Genomic DNA, 25,831 nt, shown 5'->3' on the forward strand with positions numbered 1-25,831 from the left:
AGTTAGGCTTTTATTTACATCCCGGTGTCCTTGGTCTCCGGCAAAAAGATAGGCAAATGCTTGTTTAAAGAAAACAAGAACCCACACAGCACTGCGCCGCCGGCGCCGCAGGGCGTCGGGTGGCGGCCGAGCCCCGGCCTCGGGTGGGAGGGCGCGGGCGCGGGCTGGAGGAGCCGCCCCGCCGCGCCGCGCCGCCATGGCCGAGGGCGGGGCGCCGCCGGGGCCGCCGGGCCGGCGAGCAGAGGCCGCGGCGCCCGGAACCCGCGACGGCCGGGCCGGGCCGAGCCGCCTCCCGCGGAGCCCAGCGCGGCCCAGACTCGGGGGAGAGGGAGTCCGGGAGCGCGCGGGGGAGGGGCGGGAGCCGGCGGCGCGCATTGCGCATGCTCCGCCGCGGGAGCCGGCGGCGCCGAGCCGGGCATGCGCGGTGGGCCCGGGGTGGGCCGGCCGCGGGGCGGGGCTGGCGGGCGCTGTGTTTATCCGGGGGGGGGTCTGGGTGGGCGGTCAGAACGCACGCGTCGGGGCGGAAGGCGGCGGGGGCTGCGCATGCGCTGACGCGCCGGCGGCTCGGGCGGGCGCGGAGGGGGCTCTGGGAGAAGCCGGGGCCGAGGGACGCGCCGGGAAGGGGCGGGCGGGGGCAGGGCGGGCGCGCGCTCTGCGCATGCGTGCGGGCGCGGGCGACGACGGCGGCGCGGAGCCTCGGGATGACAGTGGCTTCGCCCGTTGGGGTAACGGTCGTCGTCGCCGGCCGGGCCTGAGGCGCCGCGCAGCCCGCGGCCCATCGCCGCCGTCGCAGCCCGGGCCCTCGGAGCAGGGCGCGCGTGGAGTGGCCGGCGCGGCGCGGGCAGGCCGGGCCGGGCGCTGGGCGGCGGCGGGCGCGCTCGCCTCGGCGGCGGCGCAGCGGAGAGTGCGCGGCGCGGCCAAGATGGCCGGGCAGTGAGGGGCGGCGCTAGCCGGCGACCCGAGAGCGCGGCGCGGCGCGAGGCCGCCGCCGCCCGGCCTGCTGCCCCCGCCGCCCCCGCCATGGCGAGCGCCGCGCCCGCCCGCCGCCGCGGCCCCCTCCTCCGCCGCCGCCGCGCCCGCTTCCTGCGCTAGATCCGGAGCCGCCTCCGCCCGGGCGGCGATGGAGTAAGGCCCGCCCGCCGCGCCGCCTCGGACCGCCCGCCGCCCCGGAGGAGGAGCCTCGCCGACATGCAGCCCGAGCGCCGGCCGCCCGCCCGCCGCGCCGCTGGGCCCCGCTGACCGCCCGCCGCCCGCGGCCCTGCAGCTCGGGACGGAGGGGGCGCCGGGCCCATGTGTGGGAGGGCCGCCCCGGCGCCGCACGCTCGCGCGGATTTGGGTTACTTCTGTGGACGCCCGGGGCTGCGCTCCGCGCGCCGCCCGCTCCCCGCCGGCCCGCCATTGTTCCCCGGCTGCTCGCGAAGTTGGGTCCGGGATTTCTTTTCCACCGGGAGCCCGTGGTGTCGAGGCCGAAGCGTCTGCAATGAACCCCGTGAATGCTACTGCTCTCTACATTTCCGCGAGCCGCCTAGTGCTCAACTACGACCCCGGAGACCCCAAGGCGTTCACGGAGATCAACCGGCTCCTGCCGTACTTCCGACAGTCGCTCTCGTGCTGCGTGTGCGGTGAGGCGCGTTTTATTGTTCCCCTTCCCGGCGCCGGCGGAGAGGAAGCCCCCGGGCAGCGGCCGCGCGGGCGGCTTGACGTCACGGCCGTCCGCGCCGCGCTTTTGTTGTTTGTGCGGCCGTCTACGCTCGTTAGTTTTGAAACTCGCCCAGGGACTTCTGCCCGTGGTTTCAGAACGGCCGAGAGCGGCCCTTGGGGCGGCTCGGCACGGCGGCCCCCGCGGCTCAGTTCGCCGCCGCCGGCTCTGGTGGTGTTTTAAGTGGGGCTAAGATTTGCGTGCCTAGTGCCCTTAAAAAAAAGGCCCTCGCGGCAGGAGCGGATTGAGTACTCAGCCCGGCTCAACGCGGTGCCACCCGGCCAGGACGTGCACATGTGGCGTGTTTGCATTTCGCCGAGCCGGGGGTGGAGGCGCGAGCTGCACCCACAGGCGGAGACCGCGGCGAGAAACTCCCCCCAGGCTCTTCACCAGATGTCGTGAGGGTTAACGGGGAGTCCGGGAAGATTGGTAGTGTACTTGAGTGCTTTCTAGGGGCTGGGATTTTCACAAATTCCGTTTTTTTTATTTCGTGGTTTTAATGTATTGCGACCTTGTAACCTCATTTTCGACGGTTTTGTTCAAGAACGTGTTAGCTCGGGGTGGGTAGGGTGCTTTTGAGAGAAAGGGAGATACCGCACAGTCGCCTAATTGGAAGGCCTTAGAAGGGGCGATGATTTGTGTTAGCGTACGTGTGTACAGTTAACGAAGCATAATTAGTATGTAGACGTTTTCCCAGAAGCCTAGAGTGAAACGTTGATAAAAAGGAAAGGGTAACAGGCAAAGGACTAACAGATAGCACACTATTTAAATTTTTTCTTTTTCTTTTTTTTTTTTTTTTTGGTTGTACTGGAATTGAACCCAGGGGTGCTCCAAGTATATTACTTTTGAAACAGGGTCTTGCTAAGTTTCTGGTCACTGGCCTGGAACCTGAGACCCTCCTGTCTCAGCCTCCTAAGTAGTGAGTGGAGTTATAGGGCAGAGCCGCGACGCCCGGCACTACTTTTGTCAATCTGGTTGTTTAGTCAGACTTGAGAAATTAGGACACTTTCAGATGATCGTTTTTTTTTTTTTTTTAGCGAGAGTAATTTTGTAGTAGTGGTGGCTGAAGAGGGGAACTATGCATTTGAGATTTACCGAGTGTTTTTTGTATAGGTCTGGGGCAAGACAGAGGGGGCATAGTAGTGAAGATTGTATTTTTTTGCATGTCCGGTACTCCTGCTCATAATTTAAGGAAGGGGGTGATTAGGCGCTGCTGCAATGGCTGGTAGGAGACACTTAACACCGTTAGGGTGAAGGTGTGCCAGAGCAAATCATTTAACTGACCTGGGCCTCGGTTTCTCAATGTGAAAAATGAGAACTTTTGGGCTAGGTTCAAAGTTCAGCTTAAATTTTACAAAGGGGAGTGTAGGTTTGGAGCCCCTCACTCACCGACCCCTGTTTTCTTCGGAGGTGCTGGAGTTCAAACCCAGGGCCTTGGGCCTGCTAGTAAGGTGCTCTATCTGTGGGACCCCAGCCTCTGACCTCTCATTTTTAAGCAATGCTGCTTTTTACGTTCCGATAGCTTTTGGTGGTTTGAGTGAGGACCGAGGAGATGAAGTTGTCCCAACTTCTTTTTCCACAGACTATTACCTCCTTTTTATTAGTACTGGGGATTCTGCCGCTGAGCAGTACTCCCAGCTTTTTTTAATTTTTGAAGCAGGGTCTCACTTAAGTTGTTAAGGATCTAAGTAGGAGGCCGGCCTGAAACTTGCAGTCCTCCTCTGTCTCAGCCTCCCACGTGTTGGGATTGCAGCCTTGAGCCACTATGCCTGGCTCCTCCCCGCCCCCCTTTTTTTTTTTTTTCCCCCAGCACTGGGGATGGAACCCAGGGGTGTTCTGCCTCTGAGCTACACCCCCAGCCCTATTTTTTTATTCTTTATTTTGAAACACGGTCTCACTGAGTTGCAAAGGGCCTCACTAATTAGCTGAGGCTGTCCCAGAGCCCCAGTCCTCCGGTAATGTTGGCATTACCAGCTTGTGCCACCACGCCGGCTTTCCCCCCTTTTTTTGAGGAGGGTAGCAGTAGTGCTGATCTGGCAAAGTCAGAAGGAGGGGGCATAGGACAGCCCACCCTGCCCTGTTGAAACAGCTGTAGTTACTGATGTTTTTATCAGGGAATCCTTGTGGATCTGGTAGGTTCTCCTCCCCCCTTATTACTAAGTGGTTGAGACTTCATTCCCCAAGGGAGAAATGGTCGTTTTGAGTGGTATGCAAATGTTTGGGATTTTAAATTCTTATTAGAAGTTTCAAGATAGTGGTGGTCTAATTGGATTTCATTTCAAATTCTAACTAAAATTTAATGCGCATTTACTTGTTTGATACTGGGGATTGAACCTAGGGCCATTCTACCTCTGAGCTACACCCCCCAGCCCTCTCAAACATTTTTAAATTTTGAAATAAGGCCTTGCTAAGTTACTAAGGGTCTTGGCATAAGTTGTTGAGGCTGTCCTCCAACCTGTGATTCTTCTGTGTCAGCTCCAAAGTACTGGGATTACAGGTATGTGCCACCACTCCCAGCTTGCTTGCTTGCTTGCTTTTTTTTTGCGGGTCAGAGGATGGAACCCAGGGGCATTTGACCTCTGAGCTACACCCCCTGCCTTATTTTTTATTCTTTAATTTGAAAAAGGGTCTCACTAAGTTGCAGCGGGCCTAAGTAGCTGAGCTGAGGCTGTCAGTGAACCGTGATCCTCCTGAATGCTGGGTTTACAAACGCGTGCCAACGTGCCTGGCTCCCACTCCCAGCTTTCTAAGGTTTAAGGGGGAAAAAAAGACATAAACAGGGCTTGTGGTATGAGCTTGTAATCCCAGTGATTTTGGAGGCCGAGGCAGGAGGATCAACAAATTCCAGGCCAGCCGGGGCAATTTAGGGAGACCTTGCCTTAAGAAGTAAAAAGAGGTGGGGAGTGGTGTACCTCAGTGTAGAGTGCCCCTGGGTTCAGTCGCCAATACCAGGAAAAAAAAATTATGCATAAAACTAAGAACTGAGCGTGGAAGCACACACTTTGAAATTCTAGCATTTGGGAAACAGACTTAGACAGGAGGATGGCGGTTCGTGGACAGCCTCAGCTACTTAGGCCCTTTGCAACTCAGACCCTGTTTTTCAAAGTAAAGAATAAAAAATGGGGCTGGGGGTGTGTGACTTGGTTTCATCCCCATGCTGCAAAAAATTATAAGTATACATTTATATGTCATATATACCTATATAAGTGTTAATTATATGTAAACGTGTATATTATATGTAAACTAAGCTGGGCATGGTGGTGCATGCCTATAATCCCAGTATTTGAGAAGCTGAGACAGGAGGATTGCTGGTTCCAAGCTAGCCTTAGCAACACAGTGTGGCTGTAAGAACTTAATGAGACCATGTTTCAAAAATAAAAAAAAAAGTAAAAATAGGGATGGGGGGTGTGGGTCTGAGGTAGAATGCCTCTGGGCACGTTCCCCAGTACCCCTATCCCTAAAAAAAAAACAAAACTCCAAGGGTAGCTTTAAAAAAAAAAAAAAAAGGGTCTTGGCAATGCCAGGAGAATTTTTGTCAGCAGAGCTATAATTATTCCCTCTTTAAGTCTCTGTCCCTTATCATCCTACAGAAAAGATTTATGGGATTTACATCTCTCTTATAATTGAGCAGTGGGTATTAAGTTTCACTGATATAGATGTTGGTTTAGGTCCCCCAGCCCCAAGCCTGTGGTTATCAAAAAAGAGAGAAAGCCAAGCCAGGTGTGTGGTGGCACATGCCTGTAATCTCAGGATTTGGGAGGCTGAGACAGGAGGATTGCAGATTTGAAGCCAGCCTCAGCAATTTAGGTTCTCGGCAATTTAGCAAGACCCCGTTTTCAAATAAAGAATAAGATAGGACTGGGGATAGAGCTGCAAGATAGAATGCTGCTGGGTTCTACTTCCAGCACCCTCCCCCCAAATCACTATTTGAATTCAGCTCCAACATGTAATTATCTTTGTACTAGTCTTCGTACTAGTCTTTGCAGTCTTAGACTTTACTCATAGGCTGTTAAAGCACAGACTCAGCGGGTGGTGGCCACATGCCTTAATCTGAGAAGTTAGGAGGCTAAGGCGGGAGGATGGCAGGTTAGTGTCCAGCCTCAGCAACCTTGGCCCTCAGCAACTTAGACCTTTTTTCAAAATAGAGAGTAAAATAGGGACAGAGCTGTAGCTCAGAGGTAGAACATCCCTTGGTTTAATCCCCAATACCACAAATACACCCAGACCCCAAGTTCATTCACAGTTCTGCCTCATGTCAGCCTTATCCTACCTTTCCAGTTTTGTATCAACTCTACTCTTGCATAATTTCTCTATTAGCCACATTGATATTTTTGACTCTTTAAACAGGACTTAACATCTTCTTCCTCTTTTCCTTACCTTTGTTCCCTGAAGTTTCTTCTGTCTAAAATAAACTCCTTTTCCCTAAAGGCACAACTCCTCAACTCCCTTCCTGGGTGAATTCTGCTTGCTCACTCCAGCAAAAGCCTTTTGTCCTCTGAACCTCTGTAGCCCTTTGTTTCAGTCCTAAGGTACTCAGTTCCTTTGAATGTAGTTTTTATATCTGATTATTCTGGCATATTTAATACAACTTTTTTGGGGGGGATTGTACTTTTCTTTTTTTCTCCTCCTCCCCCCTCTCTCCTGTCTAGTGACTTGGCCTGCAGGTTTGGATCCCACGCAAGTACTGTGCTGTATCCCCAGCCTCACCCCACCCCGTTTTCGGAGTCAGGGTCTTACTAAACTGCCCAGGTTGGCCTCTGTTTGGGATCCTCCTGCCCCAGCCTCCGGAGTAGCTGGGATTATAGGTATGCCCATTGCCTGGTGGCGTGCAGGTGTTTTATAACAGACTCAGGAAGAAAGTGAGAAGAGAGGGAAGGTAGAGGAAGACCCTGTACCATTGGCAGTTAGGTTCAGGTCTTGGCGTTTCTCCCTAATATGTAAACAACTTACTTTAACCTTTGCATTAGGTTCTTTTCCCTGCTCTAAGTTTGTTCAAGTTCATGTTATGTGTGGGTTTATTTTTTACTTTTTGGTACTGGAGTCTGAACCCCAGGGGGCAGTCTACCTTGAGCTGTACCCTCAGTCCTGTTTTATTTATTTATTTTTTTTTTGTGGCATTGGGGGTGGAACCCAGGGGCATTCTACCTCTGAGCCACACCCTCAGCCCTATTTTTTCTTTATTTTGAAATAGGTTCTGAGTTGCAAAGGGCCTCATTAACTAGCTGAGGCTGTCCTCGATCCGTGATCTCCTGTCTCAGCCTCCTAAATGCTGGGATTACAAGTGTGCGCCACCCTGTCCCTGGTTTGTTTTTAAATGGCTTGAAAAAACTTTAAACTCACAAAAACAAATCTATAGATGCAGTGACTGGTAAGTGTGGCGTGCTTAATATTGTCCCTTTGCAGAGAAGGAGAGAAAAGTGGAGGGGTTGAGGGAAGAGACTGCCTGGACAGGTCAGTGTTGTCAAACCTATATTATTCACTGGAATTACAGGTTTTGTTATCATTGTTCTTTGAAATGTTAATTAGCTGGTCATCACTGCTTTTCTATTGCTGGGTTTATTTAGACCTTTGAAGCTTCTGGTGAATGGGGTGGCAGTGCTCCAGAGAATTACCGTTCTTTCTAGGCCACTGAAACGGTGACCAGAGTAATCTGTTTTTCAGGATCAGTTCCTTCTGTTCAGACGTTGGACTCATCAGGAAGTTAGTTTCTTTTCCTTTATGGTGTGAGAATTGATAATTACATCCTAGTGATTTTAGGTTTACTTTGAACTTTTAAGTCAACTTTGATATAAAGAAGTCCTATTGGAATTGAAAAGTACTCTTGGAGATACTGGATTTCTGTAAATCATTATTGGTGAAATCTCTCCTTAGGCAATTGGATGTTTTTCTGGTTGTTTTTTGTGATACTGGGGATTGAACCCAGGGGCATTCTTTTTTTTTTGGTGGTACTGGGGTTCCTGGAAGCCCTTCTAACTCCGGGCTACACTCCCAGACCTATTTTTTAATATATATTTTTTAAAATTTGGAAACAGGGTCTCAAGCCGCTGCGGCTGGCTTCAAACCTGTGCGATCCTCCTGTCTCCCCCTCCCAAGCGCGGGGATTACAAGCCTGCGCCACCAAGCCTGGCCCTAACTCTGTTTTATTCTTTGTTTTATTTAATTTTGGTGGTACTGGGGATGAAACCCAGGGGCATTCAACCTCCGAGCTAACACCCCTACCCCCCCAATTTCTTCCTTCCTTTCTCCCCCCCCCCTCCCCTTTCTCTTTTTTCTTTTTTTTGGTACTGGGGGATGGAACCTAGGGGCTATTCTACCTCTGGGCTATACTCCCAGACCTTTTTTATACTTAATTTGGAAACAGGGTCTCCAAGTTGCTTTAGGGCCTCATTAAGTAGCCGAGGCTGGCTTTGAATCTACACAATCCTCCTATCTCAGCCTCCCAAGCGCTGGGATCACAAGTGTGTGCCACCACCACCGATTTTATTTTGAAACTGTCTCACTGAGTTCCAAAGGGCCTTGCTAAGTAGCTGAGGCTGTCTGCGAACCATGATCCTCCTGTCTCAGCCTCCCAAATGCTGGGATTACAAGCGTGGGCCACCACGCCTGGTGTTTATTCTTTATTTTGAAACAAGAATCTCACTAAGTTGCTGAGGGCCTCGCCAGTTGCCGCTGGCTGCAAACCTGTGATCCTGCGTTAGCCTTGACTCTTAAGTACTGGGATTCCCACTGTGCACTACCGCTCCCAGCTTTCCTGTTTTATTTTTTTTTAATTGGTCTAGAGATAGAATGGTTTTGGCTTTGGATTTATTGAATAAATTGTGTACCTTTTAGAAATGTAATTCCATAGCCAGGCATGGTGCTCATGCTTGTAGTGCCAGTACTCGGGAAGCTGAGATGAAGAGGGATTGCAGGTTCTTGACCAGTCTCAGCAGTTTAGGAGGCTGTTTCAAAGTAAATGGAACAGGGCTGGGGTTATGATTCAGGTAGATGCCCCAGAGCCCAGTACCTGGTTACCCCCTTTCTCCTCCAGCCCACAAAGTGAAAAGAAATATAATTCCTTATTTATAAACTAGGTAGGGGTTGTAGATTGTTCCCAGTGACATAGAATGACATTTAATGTGACCAGTTTTTGGTTCTGAAAGTTAAGGACTTAAAAACTGATCCTCTTTTCTTAGTACAGATATTTGTACATTTTGCAGAAAGGTGGGTGGTTCCCTGAAGGTGGAATCCTTTTTTGACTTGTTCACCTTGTGTCCTTGAGCCCGACAGTGTCTGGGTTAACATTCACTCTCTGGTGAGAGGATGAGTCCTTGGACCTTGAAAAGGAACTTTTTGGCATCGGTGAAGTAGTTAGGGCGTGCTCTTAGAATAAAGAATATTCTTCAAAATTAAATATTTGGCTTTTTGAAAGACTACTTACATTTTCCTTATTTTTCTTATTTTGTAATTGTAAAAACCATTGTGAACTCATCTTTAAGTGTAGTAGAAGAGCCATGCAAGGATCTTTCAGTTCTAGAATTCTGATTGTCTCCAGCAGAAATACTTTCCTATGTGTCTAAGCAAACTGTACTTTATAAATAATAAGATCTACTATTATGTAACTTGAAAATATAACCTGAGTGACTTATTTTACAATGTATTTCTTTTCCTTTTTTCTGATGAGGTAGATGGTATTTTTTCTGATGAGGGAGATGGTATTTTTTCTGATGAGGGAGATGGTATTTTTTCTGATGAGGTAGATGGTATTGGGGATTGGACCCAGGTACATTCCATTCATTTTTTAAAAACAAGTTCTCTCCAGGTTGATCCCTCTCACTACTTCCTGAGGCTGTCCTCGAACTTGAGATCCTCCTGTCTCAGCCTCCCAAGTACTGGGATTACAGGTGTGTGTCACCACGCCAGGCTGTAGTATTTCTTTTAGATGGAAACTAATTTAAAGACCAATTGAATAATTTTACAAAAGTGTTAATGTTTTTTATTTATGCTTTTTCTCAAGCATGAGTTTGACATGTAGTTTTGTTTTTCTTGTATTTTAAATCATTATCATTCAATTCTTTTTGGTGGTAAATATAACAAGTTTTAGTGTAATGAAGTAAATCTTTAGAACTTTCTCATCTTATAAATCTGAAGCTCTATACACATTAACAATAATTCACCATTTCCCCCATGCCCAGTCTCTGGTAACTATTATTTTTTTGTTTGTATAAATCCGATCACTTAGGTACTTGATATAAATGGAATCATGTATTTTTTGTCTTTTATGACTGGTTTATTTCATTTAGTGTTATATTCTTTAGGTCAGTCCATGTGCCAGGTTTTTCTCCTTTTTAAGGCTGAATAGTATTCTTTTGTATGTATATACCACTTTGCTTATCCATTGGTTAATATTTAGGTTGCATCTACCTGTTGGGTATTCTATCTATCTATCTATCTATCTATCTATCTATCTATCTATCTATCTATCTATCTTTTTGTGGCACTGGGAATTAAACGTAGAAGCATTCTACCTCTGAGGTATACCCCCAGCCCTGGTTTATTTGCAGACAGGATCTTGCTAGGTTGGTGAGAGTTTCACTACTTGCTGAGGCTGTCCTTGAACCTGTGATCCTCCTCTCAGCCTCCCAAGCACTGGGATTACAAGTGTGCACCACTATGCCTAGTTTTTTTTTTTTTTTTTCCTTTATTTTGAAACAGGGTCTCACTGAGTTGCAGAGGGCCTCACTAAGTAGTCTAGGCTGTCAGAGAACTGCAATTCTCCTGTTTCAGCCCCTAAATGCTGGGATTATAAGCGTGCGCCACCACGCCTGGTTCACCTAGCTTGGCTATTTTAAATGGTGCTGCTATGAACGCTTTTACTTTTGTAATGGTTTTACCAAGATGCTGAGACTGGGGTCTAACCTGTGATTCTCCTTTTCTCAGTTTCCCAAGTACTGAGATTGTAGGTAAGATTTGTCATTTTAAAGTAGTTATATCCCCTTATGGTGGCGCATGTGTGTAATCCCAGTGTTTGGGTGGCCGAGAGAGGAAGATTACAGGTTTGAGGACAGCCTCAGCAGTTAGCAAGACTCAACAGCCCAGTGAAATCCTGTTTAAAAACAAAAAACAAAGTGCTGTGTGTAGCTTGGAGGTAGAACACCCCTGGGTTCAATCCCAGCTGCAAAAAAAAAAAAAAAAAAAAAGTAGCAGTGTTGCTAGGGATGGTGGTGGTGGCCCCTGCCTGTATTCCTAGTGACTTTTTTTTGTGGTGTGGTAACTGGGGATTGAACCCATGGCATTCTACCTCTGAGCTATACTCCTAGTCTTATTTTATTATTATTATTTTTGCAGTACTGGGGATTGAACCCAGGGCCATTCTACCTCTGAGCTACACCTGCAGCCCTATTTATTTTTTTTGAAACAGGTTCTCACTAAGTAACAGAGGGCCTCACTAAGTAGTTGAGGGTGGCTGTGAACCTGCAATCCTCATGTCTCAACCTCCCACATACTGGGATTCCAAGCATGCATGCCACCAGGCCTGTCTCTTATTTATTTATTTATTCTTTAATTTGGAAACGATCTCACTAAATTGCCGAGGTTGGCTTTGAACAGAGGATCCTTTTGTCTTAGCAGGTCAGGTATTGAGGTTACAGTGGAGCACCCACCACACCTGGTGTGTATAGTGTAATCTTAGTACAAACTGATTAATAATTGTTCTGTTTCTCAAAAACATGCTAGGCTGGGTGAGGTGGTTCGAGGACAGTCTCAGCAACTTTAGTGAGGCTCTCGTCAATTTTGTGAGAGGGAGGCCAATTTTGTGAGAGGGAGGCCGAGCCAGAAGATTGCAGGTTCGCATCCAGCCTCAGTAAATTAGACCCTGTAGCAAAATAAAAAAGTAGGGCTGGGTGTATAGCTCAGAGGTAGAAGGCCCCTGGGTTCAATCCCCAGTAACACAGACAACATCACATTTCTGCTTACGTGGTAAATGATTAGATACCTCCATCTTGTGAAAGATGGTTTTAAGGGAAAAAGGTTCCAGTGTCTTTGTTGGTTCCTAAACCTGGCTGTATGTCAGAATTTGGGAAGCATTTAGGAAATACATACTCCTGGGCAGCACCCCAGGTAATGAGTTCTGTTTGGAGTGACCCCGAGGTGATGGGTGACAGTAGTGCTGCCCCCCCCCCCCATACTGGGTGTGGAGCCCAGGGAGCTACCTCCAATATAAAGTTCAGACCTATTTTATTTTTTACTCGAAAATAAGGTCTAAGTTGCTGAGAGCCTCTTAAATAAGTTTTACAGAGGGTTTTTTTTTTTTTTTTTGTGGTACTAGGGATGGAACCCAGGGGCTTTCTACCTCTGGGCTACATTCCCAGACCTATTTTACTTGGAAACAGGGTCTCAGTAAGTTCCCGAGAGTTTCAGTAAGTAGCTGAGGCTGGCTAAGAGCCTGTATGATGCTCCCGTCTCAGCCTCCCAAGTACTGGGTTTGCAAGTGTGCGCCCCCAGGCTCAAATCTGCCATCCTCCTTTCTTAGCCTCTTAAATACTGAGATGACCTGCATGTGCCACCATGTCTGGCTGGCAGTGCTGTCTTGTAACACACTTGTGTGATAAGTACACTTAAATTTATTTATTTTTTGGTGGTACTGGGAAAGGAACCCAGAGGCTTTCTACCTCCGGGCTATACTCCCAGACCTATTTTATATTTTATTTGGCAACAAGGTCTCACTAAGTTGCTGAGAGCCTCTCTAAGTAGCTGAGGCTGGCTTCGAACCTGAGTGATCCTCCTGTCCCAGCCTCCCAAGCACAGGGATTACAAGCGTGCGCCACCACGTCCGCAGTGCACTTAAATTTAAATACCATGTTAAATAAGTTTCTTGACAGCTATGATATTAGGTTTTTTTTTTTTTTCAGTACTGGAGATGGAACACAGGGGCATTTAACCTCTGAGCTACACCCTTAGTTCTATTTTTAGTCTTTTTATTTTTTGAAAGGGTCTCACTGAGTTGCAGAGGGCCTCACTAAGTAGCCGAGGCTGTCTAACCACCATCCTCCTGTCTGTCACTCTGCCCAGCTGCTATGGTATTAGTTTTAAAGATGCTACTGTACTTTGGGTGATTTTTCCACGGAAGTAATAAGTAAACCTTCTGAGCCCTTAGAACACCAGTTTGGGAAATCTGGATCTAGGTCTTTATCAATTTATTGTTTGGTTCAGTTATATGTCAGTTTAATTGTGCTTAATTGATGAGGCCATATTAGCTTATTGGTAATGATTTTATGAATGACTAACAATGCTTTACTAAAATGTGAAAATATAATTGAATATTATAAAAGTGCTCTGTAACCACAAACACTATAAAATCTTCCCTACTTAGTTATTAAGATAAATGATGTCTGGCATTCTATTTTAATTCTTAGTAGAGTATGAAATGAGGCATGGCCAGTTTATAAGTATGTTGTGAGGCTGAGTAGTTACACATGGTCCATTAAATAATCTGTGGTGAGCATTTGGGTTTTTAGGTTGTAATAATCGATTGGTGGAGCTTACCTTAGGTAAACTCCTGACTTATTACTCCTGACTGGTACTCATACCAGAAGGTAGTTTGTCAGTTTTTAGGTTAACCAAAATACAGAGAGGACTCCGAGATGTAACATTGAGATGTTCAGTTTATGCTTTGTTTTCAGTAATATTCATACTTTTAAAATTGCTGTGGTGGGTGACTTCATTTTGAGCCGCCCCTATACTACCTGAGGATAGTGTAGGGCTGGAAACTATCTTCTATATTTCTATCTTTGTAATAATAAACTCATTTAAGTTTTCAGCAAGAGTTTGGGAAAAGAAATCGCAGTGGTTTGCCAGGCATGGTGATGTATGCCTGTGATCCCAGTACTGGGAGGTTAAAAGGGGAGGATCAAGGTTCAAGACCAGTCTTAGCAACTTAAGCCCTCAGCAACTTAGACTCTGTTTCAAAATAAAAAATAAAATAGAGCTGGGGATGTAGCTCTAAGGTAGAACACCTTGGGTTCAATCTCTACTACTGCAAAAAAAAAAAAAATCATGTTTATTTATTTATATTTTGCGCTACTGGGGATGGAACCCAGGGGCATTCTACCTCCAAGCTACACCCCCAGCCCTATTTTTTCCGTCCTTATTTTGAAACAGAGTCTCACTGAGTTGCAGAGGGCCTCACTAAGTTGTAGTTGAGGCTGTCCTCCAACTGTGATCCTCTTCTCTCAGCCTCCCAAATGCTGGGATTACAAACGGGTGCCACCACAACCAGCATGCTTATTTTTCTTCATCCTGATTCCCTTGTAAAACTGATATGTACATGTAGCTATTATAGACTTCTCAATATAGTAGTACCAAGCTAAAGGGATGTAGTGAGCCCTAAAATTACTTGGTCATGTGATCAAAACACTACATTCTTATATACTGTGTCACCACTTTTAGTGACATACCTATCTGTCACATCCACCTTCCTTTTCTTAAAGTACTTATTTTTCTGGTATACTGCAATTTGTGTGTGTGTGTGTGGGGGGGGTGGACAGACAGACACACACACACCTTGAGAATTGAACTTGGGCATTTTACCTCTGAACCACTTCCCCCCAACCTTATTTTTACTTTGAAACAGAGTTTCTCTGGTTGCTGAGAGCCGTGCTACCTTGAATCTGAAATTCTTCTGTCTCAGCCTTATTTATTGTTTGTGATACTGGGGATTGAACCCAGGGGCAGTCTACGTCTGAGCTACACCCCTAGCCTTATTTTTTTTATTTTTATTTATTTATTTATTTTTTGTGATGCTGAGGATGGGTGAGTCTGACCTTGAATTTGAAGTACTCCTATTAGCTTTTCAAGTCGTTGGGATTACAAAGTAGACAGGATCATTGGCAGGTGACACCATGCTGGTTTGGTTAGAGATAGCTTATTGGGAGTAAATGCTGCTTTGGGAATAAGAACAGTTAATTTTGTTCATTTATTCAGTGATGCAATTTTCTCTCCCTTTTCGGTACTGCGGATTGAACTCGGGCATTTTACTTTTAAGTAAACCTTCAGTCCTATTTTTTATTTTGAAACAGAGTCACTGAGTTGCCGCGGTAAACCTGTGCTCCCCCTTTGGTGGTACTAGAGATCTAACCTGTGGAACATTCTATCTCTGAGCTATTCTCACAGTCTTATTTTTAAATTAAATTTTTTTTGGGGTGGTACTGGGGATGGAACCCAGGGGCCTTCTACCTCCAGGCTATACTCTCAGACCTATTTTATATTTTATTTGGAAACAGGGTCTCTTAGGCCAGCTGAGGCTGGCTTTGAACCTGCGCGATCCTCCTGTCTCAGCCTCTCAAGCGCAGGGATTTCAAGCATGCGCCACCATGCCCGGTCTATTTTTAAATTTTGAAACAGGGTCTCATTAAATTGTGGAGGGCCTAGCTAAATTGCTGAGGCCTGTCCTTGAGCCTGTGATCCTCCTGCCTCAGCCTCCCAAATCCTGGAATTACAAGCAAGTGCTATCTTGCCCAGCTTTATTTTTCTTATTTTTGTTTTTGGTTGAATCCAGAGACCATTTCCTTGTCTTATGTATCAAAAAGATATTCTACTAGTTATCTTTTGGAAAGATATATTTAATTTTGGTGTTAAAATTCAGAGATATAAAAATTATCAAAATTTGTCCACCCCACTTTGGTTCTGGGGATTGAACCCAGTGAAATTCTACTTCCAAGTTATACCCCCATCCCTTTTTATTTTTTTTATTTTGAAATAGGGTCTTGGGAAATTGCTGAGGTGGCCTTGAAACTGGAATAATCCTGTCTCCGCCTCCCAAGTACTGGGATTATAGGTGTATGTCACTGTACTAGGCTGAATCTGTGTGTGTGTGTGTGTGTGTGTGTGTGTGTGTGTGTGTGTGTGTGTTACTGGGCATGAAACCCAGGGGCCTTCTACCTCCAGGCTATACCCCCAAAATTATTTTATTATTTTATTTGGAAACAAGATTTTACCAAGTTGCAGATCTGTCTTTGAACGTGTGACCCTGCTGTCTCAGCCTCCTGAGTACTGGGATTACAAGCATGTGCTTTCACGCACAGCTTGGATCTGCCTTCTTACAGAGTGACAGGTTGGTTCTACTGTCCAGCTTGGAATATATATGGCTGGGCCTCAGAATTACCTGTGTAAGTGACTGAGAAAGAAACATTAAATGAAGATAGCCTAAACACTCATTTGAGAACTGTAGAGAATGGACATATTTAGATGAATGGGCTGAATTATGAAAAGATTATTGATAAGGACCTGTCCCAGACTTGACATCAGTATGAGAAGTAAATTCCCCCACAGTTAATACATTCCTTCATCCTCCTGAAGTCTGGATTCAGGCTGTGTGGATTATGACTCACGTTTAGTATGCTGGAGTTACTCATACTGTGAGAGGAGCAGAGTGTCATGGTCTAGTCAGATTCATCAGCATCCATTTATTCTGTACAGCATTTTATAAATAAGATATATATGTACATATCTATATACACACATACATACACATACATACATACACACACGTGTAAGGAAATGATATCACTTATGGAAATAATTTAGTCCAAACCTGAGTTTTATACATACATACATATGTATCATATACATCACACATGAGTACATCATACGTATATACATATTACATAGATGTGTACAGTCTTCAGTTTAAATGTCTGGTGATGTGAGACGTATATAGTCTGAGCTTTGTTTATTTGAATCATTTATTATCTTCGGTACTGGGGATTGAACCCAGAGGCATGCTGCTTCTGAAGTCTGCATCCCTAGCCCTTTTATTTTTAAGATTTTATTATTTTTTGTGATATTAAGGCTTGAACCCAGGCTTCATTCTACCTATGAGCTCCACCCCTGCCCTATTTTTTTGGTATTGGGGATTGAACCCAGGGGTGTTCTACCTCTGAGCTACCCTTAGCCTTTTTAATTTTTTAAATTTTACTTCTATTTTGCGGTACCGGGGATTGAACCTAGAAGCATTCTACCTATGAGCTACATTTGCAGCTGTATTTTTTATGCTTTATTTTGAAACAGGGTCTCACTGAATTGCAGAGGGCTTCATTACTTTAATTAGTTGAGGCTGGTTGTGAACCTGTGTCCTCCTGTCTCAGCCTCCCAAGTACTGTGGGATTACAAGCATGTGCCCTATGCCCAGCTATTTTTATTTGAAAATAGGGTCTCACTAAGCTGCTGAGGCTGGCTTCAAACCTGTGATCCTCCTGTCTCAGCCTCCCAAGTACTGGGGTTACAAGCCTACACTGCCACGCCTGGCTCAAGTAACTTTAAAAGACACTTTTTTTTTTTTAACTCAATTTATTATCAGACTTGGACATCTACAGAATTACTGATTGTAGGAAGATGCCATAAGGCACTACCCGGATCCCTGCTTGAGGACTCAGCTGCTGCTAGGGTACTGCTGGGACTGTCGGCACTACCTGGGGACCTTCCTGAGCATATCCTGACTTGAAAGACTGCTTTATAAAGATCTGGCCCCCTCAGCTGCCTGTGGTAGTGCATGCCAGTAATCCCAGTACTTGGGAGGCTGAGGCAGGAGGACTGCAGGCTTGAGTCCAGCCTCAGCAATTTAGTGAGGAGACTTGAGATCTTGTTTCAAAAAAAAAAAAAAAAAGAACTGGGGGGGGGTCTAGTCAGAGATAAAATGCACCCTGGGTACAAAAACAAAAAAGATCTGGCTCCATGGACCCAATACAGGACAACTCTGAAGAGCCACCCCAGGGTTAGAGAGTATGCCTGGGCCAGATGAGGCCTTTGTTAGGGATATACCCTACCTAACTTACTCTCTTCCACCTGATGATCCTGAGAGCAGCCCCTCATAAACATTCAGCACACTAACCTTCCTCCAAAGAGTTTACATCACCAGGAGCTTGATACGACTTGGATACTTTCTTTTCTCTGTACTGGGGATGGTATCCAGGGGCATTCTACCTCCAGGCTATACCCCCAGCCCTATTTTTTATTTGGAAACAGGGTCTCACTAAGTTGTGGAGGGCCTAAGTAGCTGAGGCTGGTTTATGAACCTGTGATCCTCCTGTCTCAGCCTCCTAAATGCTGGGATTAGGAGCATGTACCACCATGCCTGGCTAGGAGCTTGATACTTCTAACACTAACTTTAAAATGTTTTTGAGCTGGGCGTGATATGCATGTCTATAATCTTAGCACTTGGGAGGCTGAGATAGGAGCAGATAGTGAGGAAGTAGTGAGATTCTCATCAACCTATGAGATCCTGTTTTGAAATAAAAATAGGGCTAGGTGTGCAGCCCAGAGGTATAAGGTATAATGCCCTTGGATTCACACCTCAGTGTCTCATTTTGTGTGTGTGTGTGTGTGTGTGTGTGTGTGTGTCACTCACACACTGAAAATAAATGTCTTCAAATAAAAAATAAAATTGTTTTTATTTGTAACAAAGTAATAGTTTGTTAAACTTTAAAGGTTTTTTTTTGGGGGGGGGCACTGGGGATGGATCCCAGGGGGCATTCATTCTATCTCCAAGCTACAACCCCAGCCCTATTTTTTTTTTTTTTTTTTTTTTTTTTGGTGGTACTGGGGGTGGAACCCAGAGGCCTTCTACCTCCGGGCTATACTCCCAGACCTTTTTTATATTTTATTTGGAAACAGGGTCTCACTAAGTTGCTGAGGCTGGCTTCAAACCCGTGCGATCCTCCTGTCTTAGCCTCCCAAGCGCAGGGATTACAAGCGTGCGCCACCACGCCCAGCCCTATTTTTTTTTTTTAATTTTTAATTTTGAAACAATCTCACTGAGCTGCAAAGGTCCTCACTAAGTAGTTGAGGCTGTCTGCAAACCGAGCTCCTCCAGTCTCAGCCTTCCAAATGCTGGAAACTTTAAAGGTTTTAACATGTACAGTTTTTCCTGTTTTGAGAAATATCCAGGTAAATGTTGAATGATAGAATCATATAATAATAATAAAGGAGAATGATTAATTTGTGTAGTTCTAAACATAAAGGAAAATGATTCATCATTAAGATGTTTTTGATAGTGCTGGGCGTGGTGGCACACGCTTGTAATCCCAGGCTGAGACAGGAGGATGGCACAGGTTTGAAGCCAACCTCAGCTACTTAGTGATGCTCTCAGCACCTTAGTGAGACCCTGTTTCCAAATAAAACATAAAGTAGGTCTGGGAGTGTACCCTGGAGGTAGAAAAACCCCTGGGTTCCAACCCTAGTAACACACACACACACACACACACACACACACACACACACACACACACACACACACACACGTTTTGTATAGGAAGCCAGGAATGGTGGCCCAGGCTTGTAATCCCAGTATTTGGATGTCCGAGACAGGAGGCTCACAGATTCTATACAGCCTCAGCAACTTAAATTAGGCCCTCTGCAATTTAATTAGACCTTGTTTCAAAATAAAGTAAAACAGGGCTCAGGTGTAGTAGAGGCATAGTGCCCCGGGTTTGTTTATTTATTTATTTTTGCCCTTCTGGGGATGGAACCTAGGGGCATTTGAACTCTGAGCTACACCCTCTGCCTTGTTTTTTATTCTTTATTTTGAAACTGGGTCTCACTGAGTTACAAAGGGCCTCGCTAAGTAGCTGAGGCTGGCCATGAACCGCGATCCTCTGGCCTCTGCCTCCTGAATGCTGGGATTACAAGCGTGCGCCACCGTGTGCCTGGCCTATGTAAGTTGTTGAGGCTGTTGTCCTCCAACCTGCAGTCCTCCTATTTCAGACTCCCAAGTTCTGGGATTATAGGTGTGTGCCATTTTGTCTGGCTCTTTTTGGCTTTTCTTCGTTTGAGATATTCTAAAATAAGCTGGCCATGGTGGAGATATATTTGAGAATAAGGTTTGGTCACACTTAGAAAGTGGAAAAATGAGAAATATATTTGAAATAATTGTGGTTAGAATGACTCTTAATTAAGAATAAAAGCCTTCATGGTGGAAGAAAGATTTGCCTGTTAGGATCCAAGTCTACATTCCTGGACAAAATATTTGGGATTTTTTTTCCGTAGCATTTGGGAGTGCCTTTCTAAGATCTCATGTGCCACGTGTCACCATCCCGTGAAGTGTTTTGTCATTGCTTAAGGTACCACCCTGTCTTGGGTCCCAGCGCTCCACAGCAGGTGGTTTGGCGGCAACAGTTTCACGTTGTTCAGCCTGTTTGATTTTTTCCCTTCTGTTTTTTTCTTTCTGTGTATATGACTAGATATACTTAGATAATCAGTACAGTTATCGACTATGTAGACATTCTCTCTTTTTCTTTTAAGTGTCATACTGGGATTAAACTCGGGACATTCTACTTCTGAGCTTTACTACTCCATTCCTATTTTATTTTTTATTTTGAAACAAAACTCTCACCAAGTTGTGTGGAGCCTCACTAAATTACTGAGTTTGGGTCCAAACCTGATCCTCCTTTCTCAGCCTCCCAAGTACTGGGAATACAGGTGCACACCACTGCGCCCAGCTCTTCTATGTGTGTGGTGCTGGGGATTGAACCCAGGAGCATCTTACCTCAGAACTACGTCCCCAGCCCAATTTTTTAATTTTTTCTTTTTTGAAACAGGGTCTCAGTAAGTTGCAGAGTGCCTCACTTGAGTAGGTAAGGCGGGCCATGAACCCGCGCTCCTCCTGTCTTGATCTCCCAAGTACTGGGATTACAATTGTGTGCCGCCATGCCTGGCTTAATTAGAGCATTTTAAATTTAATTCCATTGCATGTGCGTGCTCAAGTTTTCTCATCTTTGGCTAATGAGCATTTCTTTAGGTTGGCTCTTTTTTTTTTTTTTGGGTGGGGCTGGGATTGAACCCAGAGGCATTTTGCCTCCGAACTACATCCCCGCCCCCCACCCTTTTAACATTTTATTCTGAAACAGGGTCACACCAAGTTGATGAGAGTCCTCCTACTTGCCGTGGTGGTCCTTGGATCTGTGATCCTCCTGTCTCGGCCTCCCTGTGCTGGGGATTGTGCTTCACCAAACCTTGCTTTTTTTAGGTTTTCCGTTTTCTCATTTTTTCTGTTCTAGTTTTTGTTTGCTTTATCCTACTTTGTGTTTAGTTTGCTCTTTTGCTCTTAAGATGAAAGAAAGCTTGGGCTAGACTTGACCTTATTTGCGGATACAGGTTTGTTTATAACAGATGGGGCTGGGAGGGTCTTCATATTTTGCCAAGACTGGCCTTTGAACTCTTAGACTCAAGGGATCATCCTGCCTCAACCTCCCAAGTAGCTGGTACCACAGGCATGTATCTGTGCCTGACTCGATAGCGACTTCGGAAGCTCTAAACACTGCTTTCACTGAGTCCTTTAAGTTTTGACGTTTTTATTTACACTGAGTCGATGTTTACTTTTCCTTGTGATCTCTGACTTATGGATTACTGGAGTATACATTTAATTTCCAAATATTTGTAGGTTTTCCTTTATGTTGATTTCTAATTTTTTTCCTGTTCAGAGAACATTCTTTGTATGACTTGTACAAAAAGAGGTACTGCTTTGGGTTAACTAGGAGTCATTTGCCTGAATTGGGAACCAAGGAACAGTTGATTCGTAGTGGTGCTGGTGGTTGGAAACAGGGATTGAATCTTGCTTTTTCTTCCTGGTTCCTTTGTCCGGGATATTTACTTATTTTTATACTAGGGATTGAACCCAGGGGCTTTCTATTGCTGAGCTATACTCCAGTACTTTTTTATTTTTAAATTTATTTTCTATAATTTTGCAGCACTGGGGATGGAACTGAGGGGCATTCTACTTCTGAGTTATATCCCCAGCTCATTTTTTATTCTTAATTTTGAAACAGGGTCTCACTAAGTTGTAGAGGGCCTAAGTAGATTAGGTTGGGCGTGAACTGCTCTCCAAGTATTGGGATTACAAGCGTGTGCCACCATGCCTGGCTATTTTATTTTTTATTTAATTTTTTTGGTGGTATTGGGGTTCCTGGAAACCCTTCTACCTCCGGGCTACACTCCCAGACCTATTTTATATTTTTATTTGGAAACGGTCTCTTAAGCCAGCGAGACTGACTTTGAACCTGAGAGATCCTTCTGTCAGCCTCCCAAGCACGGGGATTACAAGCGTGTGCCACCATGCCCGGCATGCCCAGCTATTTAAAATTTTTTTTTCCTTCCCCGTGAGTCTGGGGGTGAAACCCAGGGGCATTTGACCTCTGAGCTACACCCCCTGCCCTATTTTTTATTCTTTATTTTGAAACAGGGTTTCACTGAGTTGCAGAGGGCCTTGCTAAGGAGCTGAGGCTTCCGCGAACCGCGATCCTCCAGGTCTCAGCCTCCCAAATGCTGGGATTACAAGTGTGCACCACCATGCCCGGCTTTTTTTTTTTTTTTTTTTTCCCCCGGTTCTGGGGATGGAACCCAGAACCCAGAGGCATTTGACCTCCGAGCTACGCCCCCTGTCTAATATTTTATTCTTTATTTTGAAACAGGGTCTCACTACATTGCAGAGGGCCTCACTAAGTAGCTGAGGCTGTTCTCGAACCGCAATCCTCAGGTCTCAGCCTCCCGAATGCTGGAATTACAAGCGTGCGCCACCATGCCCGGCTATTTTTAAATTTTTGAACAGGGTCTCACTAAATTGCTGAGGCTGGCCTCAAGTCTGTGGTGGATTGGAACTTAAAGTTTTTGGGGAAAGACAAAGAATCACGGCAGAGACTGGTTTGAGATAAAGGGATGAGGAATATTGGATGGAAATGCAATTGCTTTTGAGTAGTTTATATGGTCTTGTGAGTTCAATTCATCTCAATTTTGATGGCTTAGTATCCTGTGAAACTTGAGTATGTGAAGCTGAGCTTATTTAGTAAAATCTTTGCTCTCCTTCTTTTCCACTTAGGACATTTGCTACAAGATCCTATTGCACCCACCAACTCCACCTGCCAACACTATGTCTGCAAAACTTGTAAGGGCAAGAAAATGATGATGAAGCCTTCGTGTAGCTGGTGCAAAGACTATGAGCAGTTTGAGGAGAATAAGCAGCTGAGCATCCTAGTGAACTGCTACAAGAAGCTCTGTGAATACATAACGCAGACCGCCCTGGCGCGGGACATCATAGAAGCAGTCGACTGCTCTTCTGATATTTTGGCTTTGCTTAATGATGGATCATTGTTTTGTGAGGAGACAGAAAAGCCCTCAGATTCATCCTTTACTTTGTGTCTGACACATTCCCCCTTACCTTCCACCTCAGAGCCGGCCGCCGACCCCCAAGCTACGCTGTCTCCGATGTCTGAAAGCACTCTCAGCATCGCCATCGGCGGCTCTGTTATCAATGGTTTGCCTGCTTACAACGGGCTTTCAATAGATAGATTTGGTATAAATATTCCTTCACCTGAACATTCGAATGCGATTGATGTTTGTAATACTGTTGACCTAAAAACGGAGGATCTCTCTGACAGTCTGCCACCTGTCTGTGACTCCGTAGCCACCGATCTGTGCTCCACAGGCATCGATATCTGCAGCTTCAGTGAAGATATAAAGCCTGGCGACTCTCTGTTACTGAGTGTTGAGGAAGTACTCCGCAGCCTAGAGACTGTGTCAAATACCGAGGTTTGTTGTCCTAATTTGCAGCCGAACTTGGAAGCCACTGTGTCCAATGGACCTTTTTTGCAGCTCTCCTCCCAGTCTCTTAGCCATAATGTTTTTATGTCCACCAGTCCCACACTTCATGGGCTATCATGTACGGCAGCAACTCCGAAGGTAGCGAAACTGAATAGAAAACGATCCAGATCCGAAAGCGACAGCGAGAAGGTTCAGCCGCTCCCCATCTCTACCATTATCCGAGGCCCCGCGCTGGGGGCGTCTGCTCCTGTCACGGTGAAGCGGGAGAGCAAAGTTTCTCTTCAGCCCATCGCAACCGTTCCCAATGGAGGCACGACGCCCAAAATCAGCAAAACTGTACTTTTATCTACTAAAAGCATGAAGAAGAGTCACGAACATGGATCCAAGAAATCGCACTCTAAAACCAAGCCAGGTATTCTCAAAAAAGACAAAGCAGTAAAGGAAAAGATTCCTAGTCATCATTTTATGCCGGGAAGTCCTACCAAGACCGTGTACAAAAAGCCCCAGGAAAAGAAAGGTTGTAAATGTGGGCGAGCTACTCAAAATCCAAGTGTTCTTACGTGCCGCGGCCAGCGCTGCCCTTGCTACTCTAACCGCAAAGCCTGCCTAGACTGTATATGTCGCGGCTGCCAAAACTCCTATATGGCCAATGGGGAGAAGAAGCTGGAGGCGTTTGCCGTGCCAGAAAAGGCCTTGGAGCAGACCAGGCTCACTTTGGGCATTAACGTGACTAGCATTGCTGTGCGTAATGCTAGTACCAGCACCAGTGTCATTAATGTCACAGGGTCCCCAGTAACGACGTTTCTAGCTGCCAGCACACACGACGATAAAGGTCTGGATGGAGCTCTAGACATGAGATTCGACTGTTAAGCCAGCGGTCTCCCCACCCACCGCCGGGGGAAGTAGCTCCAGTTGGAGGCAGCTATGGGTCTGTTGTGTAACTTGCCGGAGCTCCTGCATATCGGTCACTTGTATCAAGTGTTTTCATTGCTAAGTTATATGTGTTAGTGTCGGGGAAATAGTTTGCAGATAATGGAGGAGTAACCACAACTATATGTCCTTAGTTCTTACAGAACCTCATAGTTTGAGAACAAATGCTGATGCAACTGATTTATACAAATGAACTTTGGCAAGGAAAGTAACATGAACCTCATTGTCTATGGTCATGCTTTGTGCATAATCAAAGTTGATGATTAAATGGAAGGAAGTGGTATCTAGTCAGTTCATAAAGATTGCGCTAAGTTTTTGTGAAAAAGTAGCCATTAGTTGATTCAGGAGACTCAGCGCTGCCTTCGGACGCCACGTTGATGTTTCTCCTGTTGAAAGCTGGCGTGTCCAGCCCAACCTTTGTGCTGACATCATGCCACTTCTGATCATGAAAATTGGCTACTGGTGTATGTAGCAGATCTTAAAATCAGCAGTATTATGAAAGAAAATTTGCCCCTCATTAGAATGTTTAAGAAATCTTTAAAAAAAAGTTGAACAAATTCTGGTAGACTGCAAATGTTTAGCTGTTTATGCTACAAAACTTTTTATGCGTTGAGCCCCCTTAAGTCTGACTCATTTCTAGGGTAAAAATTCTCCTTCCTTCACTTTGAGGAATGTTCTAATTGGATAAATGAAGTGGGCGGTTTTATTGTGAAGGTAATTGAGTTTAGACTATATAGTATGTGACAATTTTTTTAAATTATAAAAAAAATTTATGTAGAAATTGGGATTCATTTTAAATAACTTTGGAATAATGCCCCCAGACCTATCCAGATTTATGCGTTAACACTTATTACCACTGGCCGCTGCTTTGATTTGTTTCTTCTATTTGCCACAGACTTTATTTTGAATGTGCTCCTATTTTTAGGGTGCTATTCATGCTGAAGGCTTCATTTTGAGGCCCCATAAAAATGCCTTTTTGTGAAGCTGTGCATACGGCAGGTTTGATGCTAGGAGGCTTTCCTTTAGGATGCTCTTTTGCATGTAAAGCACAAACTGTTTCAGTTTAAATGTACTTCTTCCCTCTGATTTTTACTGGGAAGACAAACATTCTGTTGAAGGGAAATCTAGTCAGTTGCTTGAAAGAGCACAGCCCAAGTGAAACAAGGACTGACTAGGTGTAAAGGAATAATCTGATGACTTAAAAAGAAGAGTTGCTGGTTTGACAGTGCTTATTTAAAAGAAAAATACTGCTGGAAAAGTTCCAATTTCTACTACGTTCACCATCTCTAGCGAGATCCGACATCCGTTGCAGTTAGGTTTTGGTTTGGCACACAGCATGTTCAATGATGGTTACTCGCCTAGAACAAGACACGGAGAAGAACCCTTTGGACACAGAGCGGATGACACCTCCTCCTGTTTGGTGTATCCTGGTGTCATTTTCTGTGAGTGTGGTCAGGTAGAGTTTTTGTTGTTGTTGTTGGGCTTTTTCTTTTTTTGGTCTCTTTTGGTGGGGTGGGGGTGGGCTAAAGCCATAGGAAGAAAAATGTGATGTATGTGTCCAGTATGTACTATTTTGTTTTTGTTTTGCAAGAAGAGTTGAACTATTTTTGATAACAAGAGTAAATGGTGGAAAATGCT

General features: G+C 45.5%; 1 protein-coding gene across 1 annotated transcript; it reads left to right on the forward strand.

The window, feature by feature from the left end:
• Positions 1-1,480: 1,480 nt before the first annotated feature.
• On the forward strand, positions 1,481-24,133 carry MSL2 (MSL complex subunit 2; the record flags this gene model as incomplete). Its single annotated transcript, XM_080695931.1, has 2 exons — positions 1,481-1,622; positions 22,542-24,133. 2 exons carry the CDS (start codon positions 1,481-1,483, stop codon positions 24,131-24,133), a joined length of 1,734 nt encoding a protein of 577 aa, XP_080552057.1.
• Between the last annotated feature and the right edge of the window lie 1,698 nt (positions 24,134-25,831).

The sequence above is a fragment of the Muscardinus avellanarius genome (assembly GCF_963383645.1).
Source record: "Muscardinus avellanarius genome assembly, chromosome: 5".
NCBI classification, from domain to species: Eukaryota; Metazoa; Chordata; class Mammalia; order Rodentia; family Gliridae; genus Muscardinus; species Muscardinus avellanarius.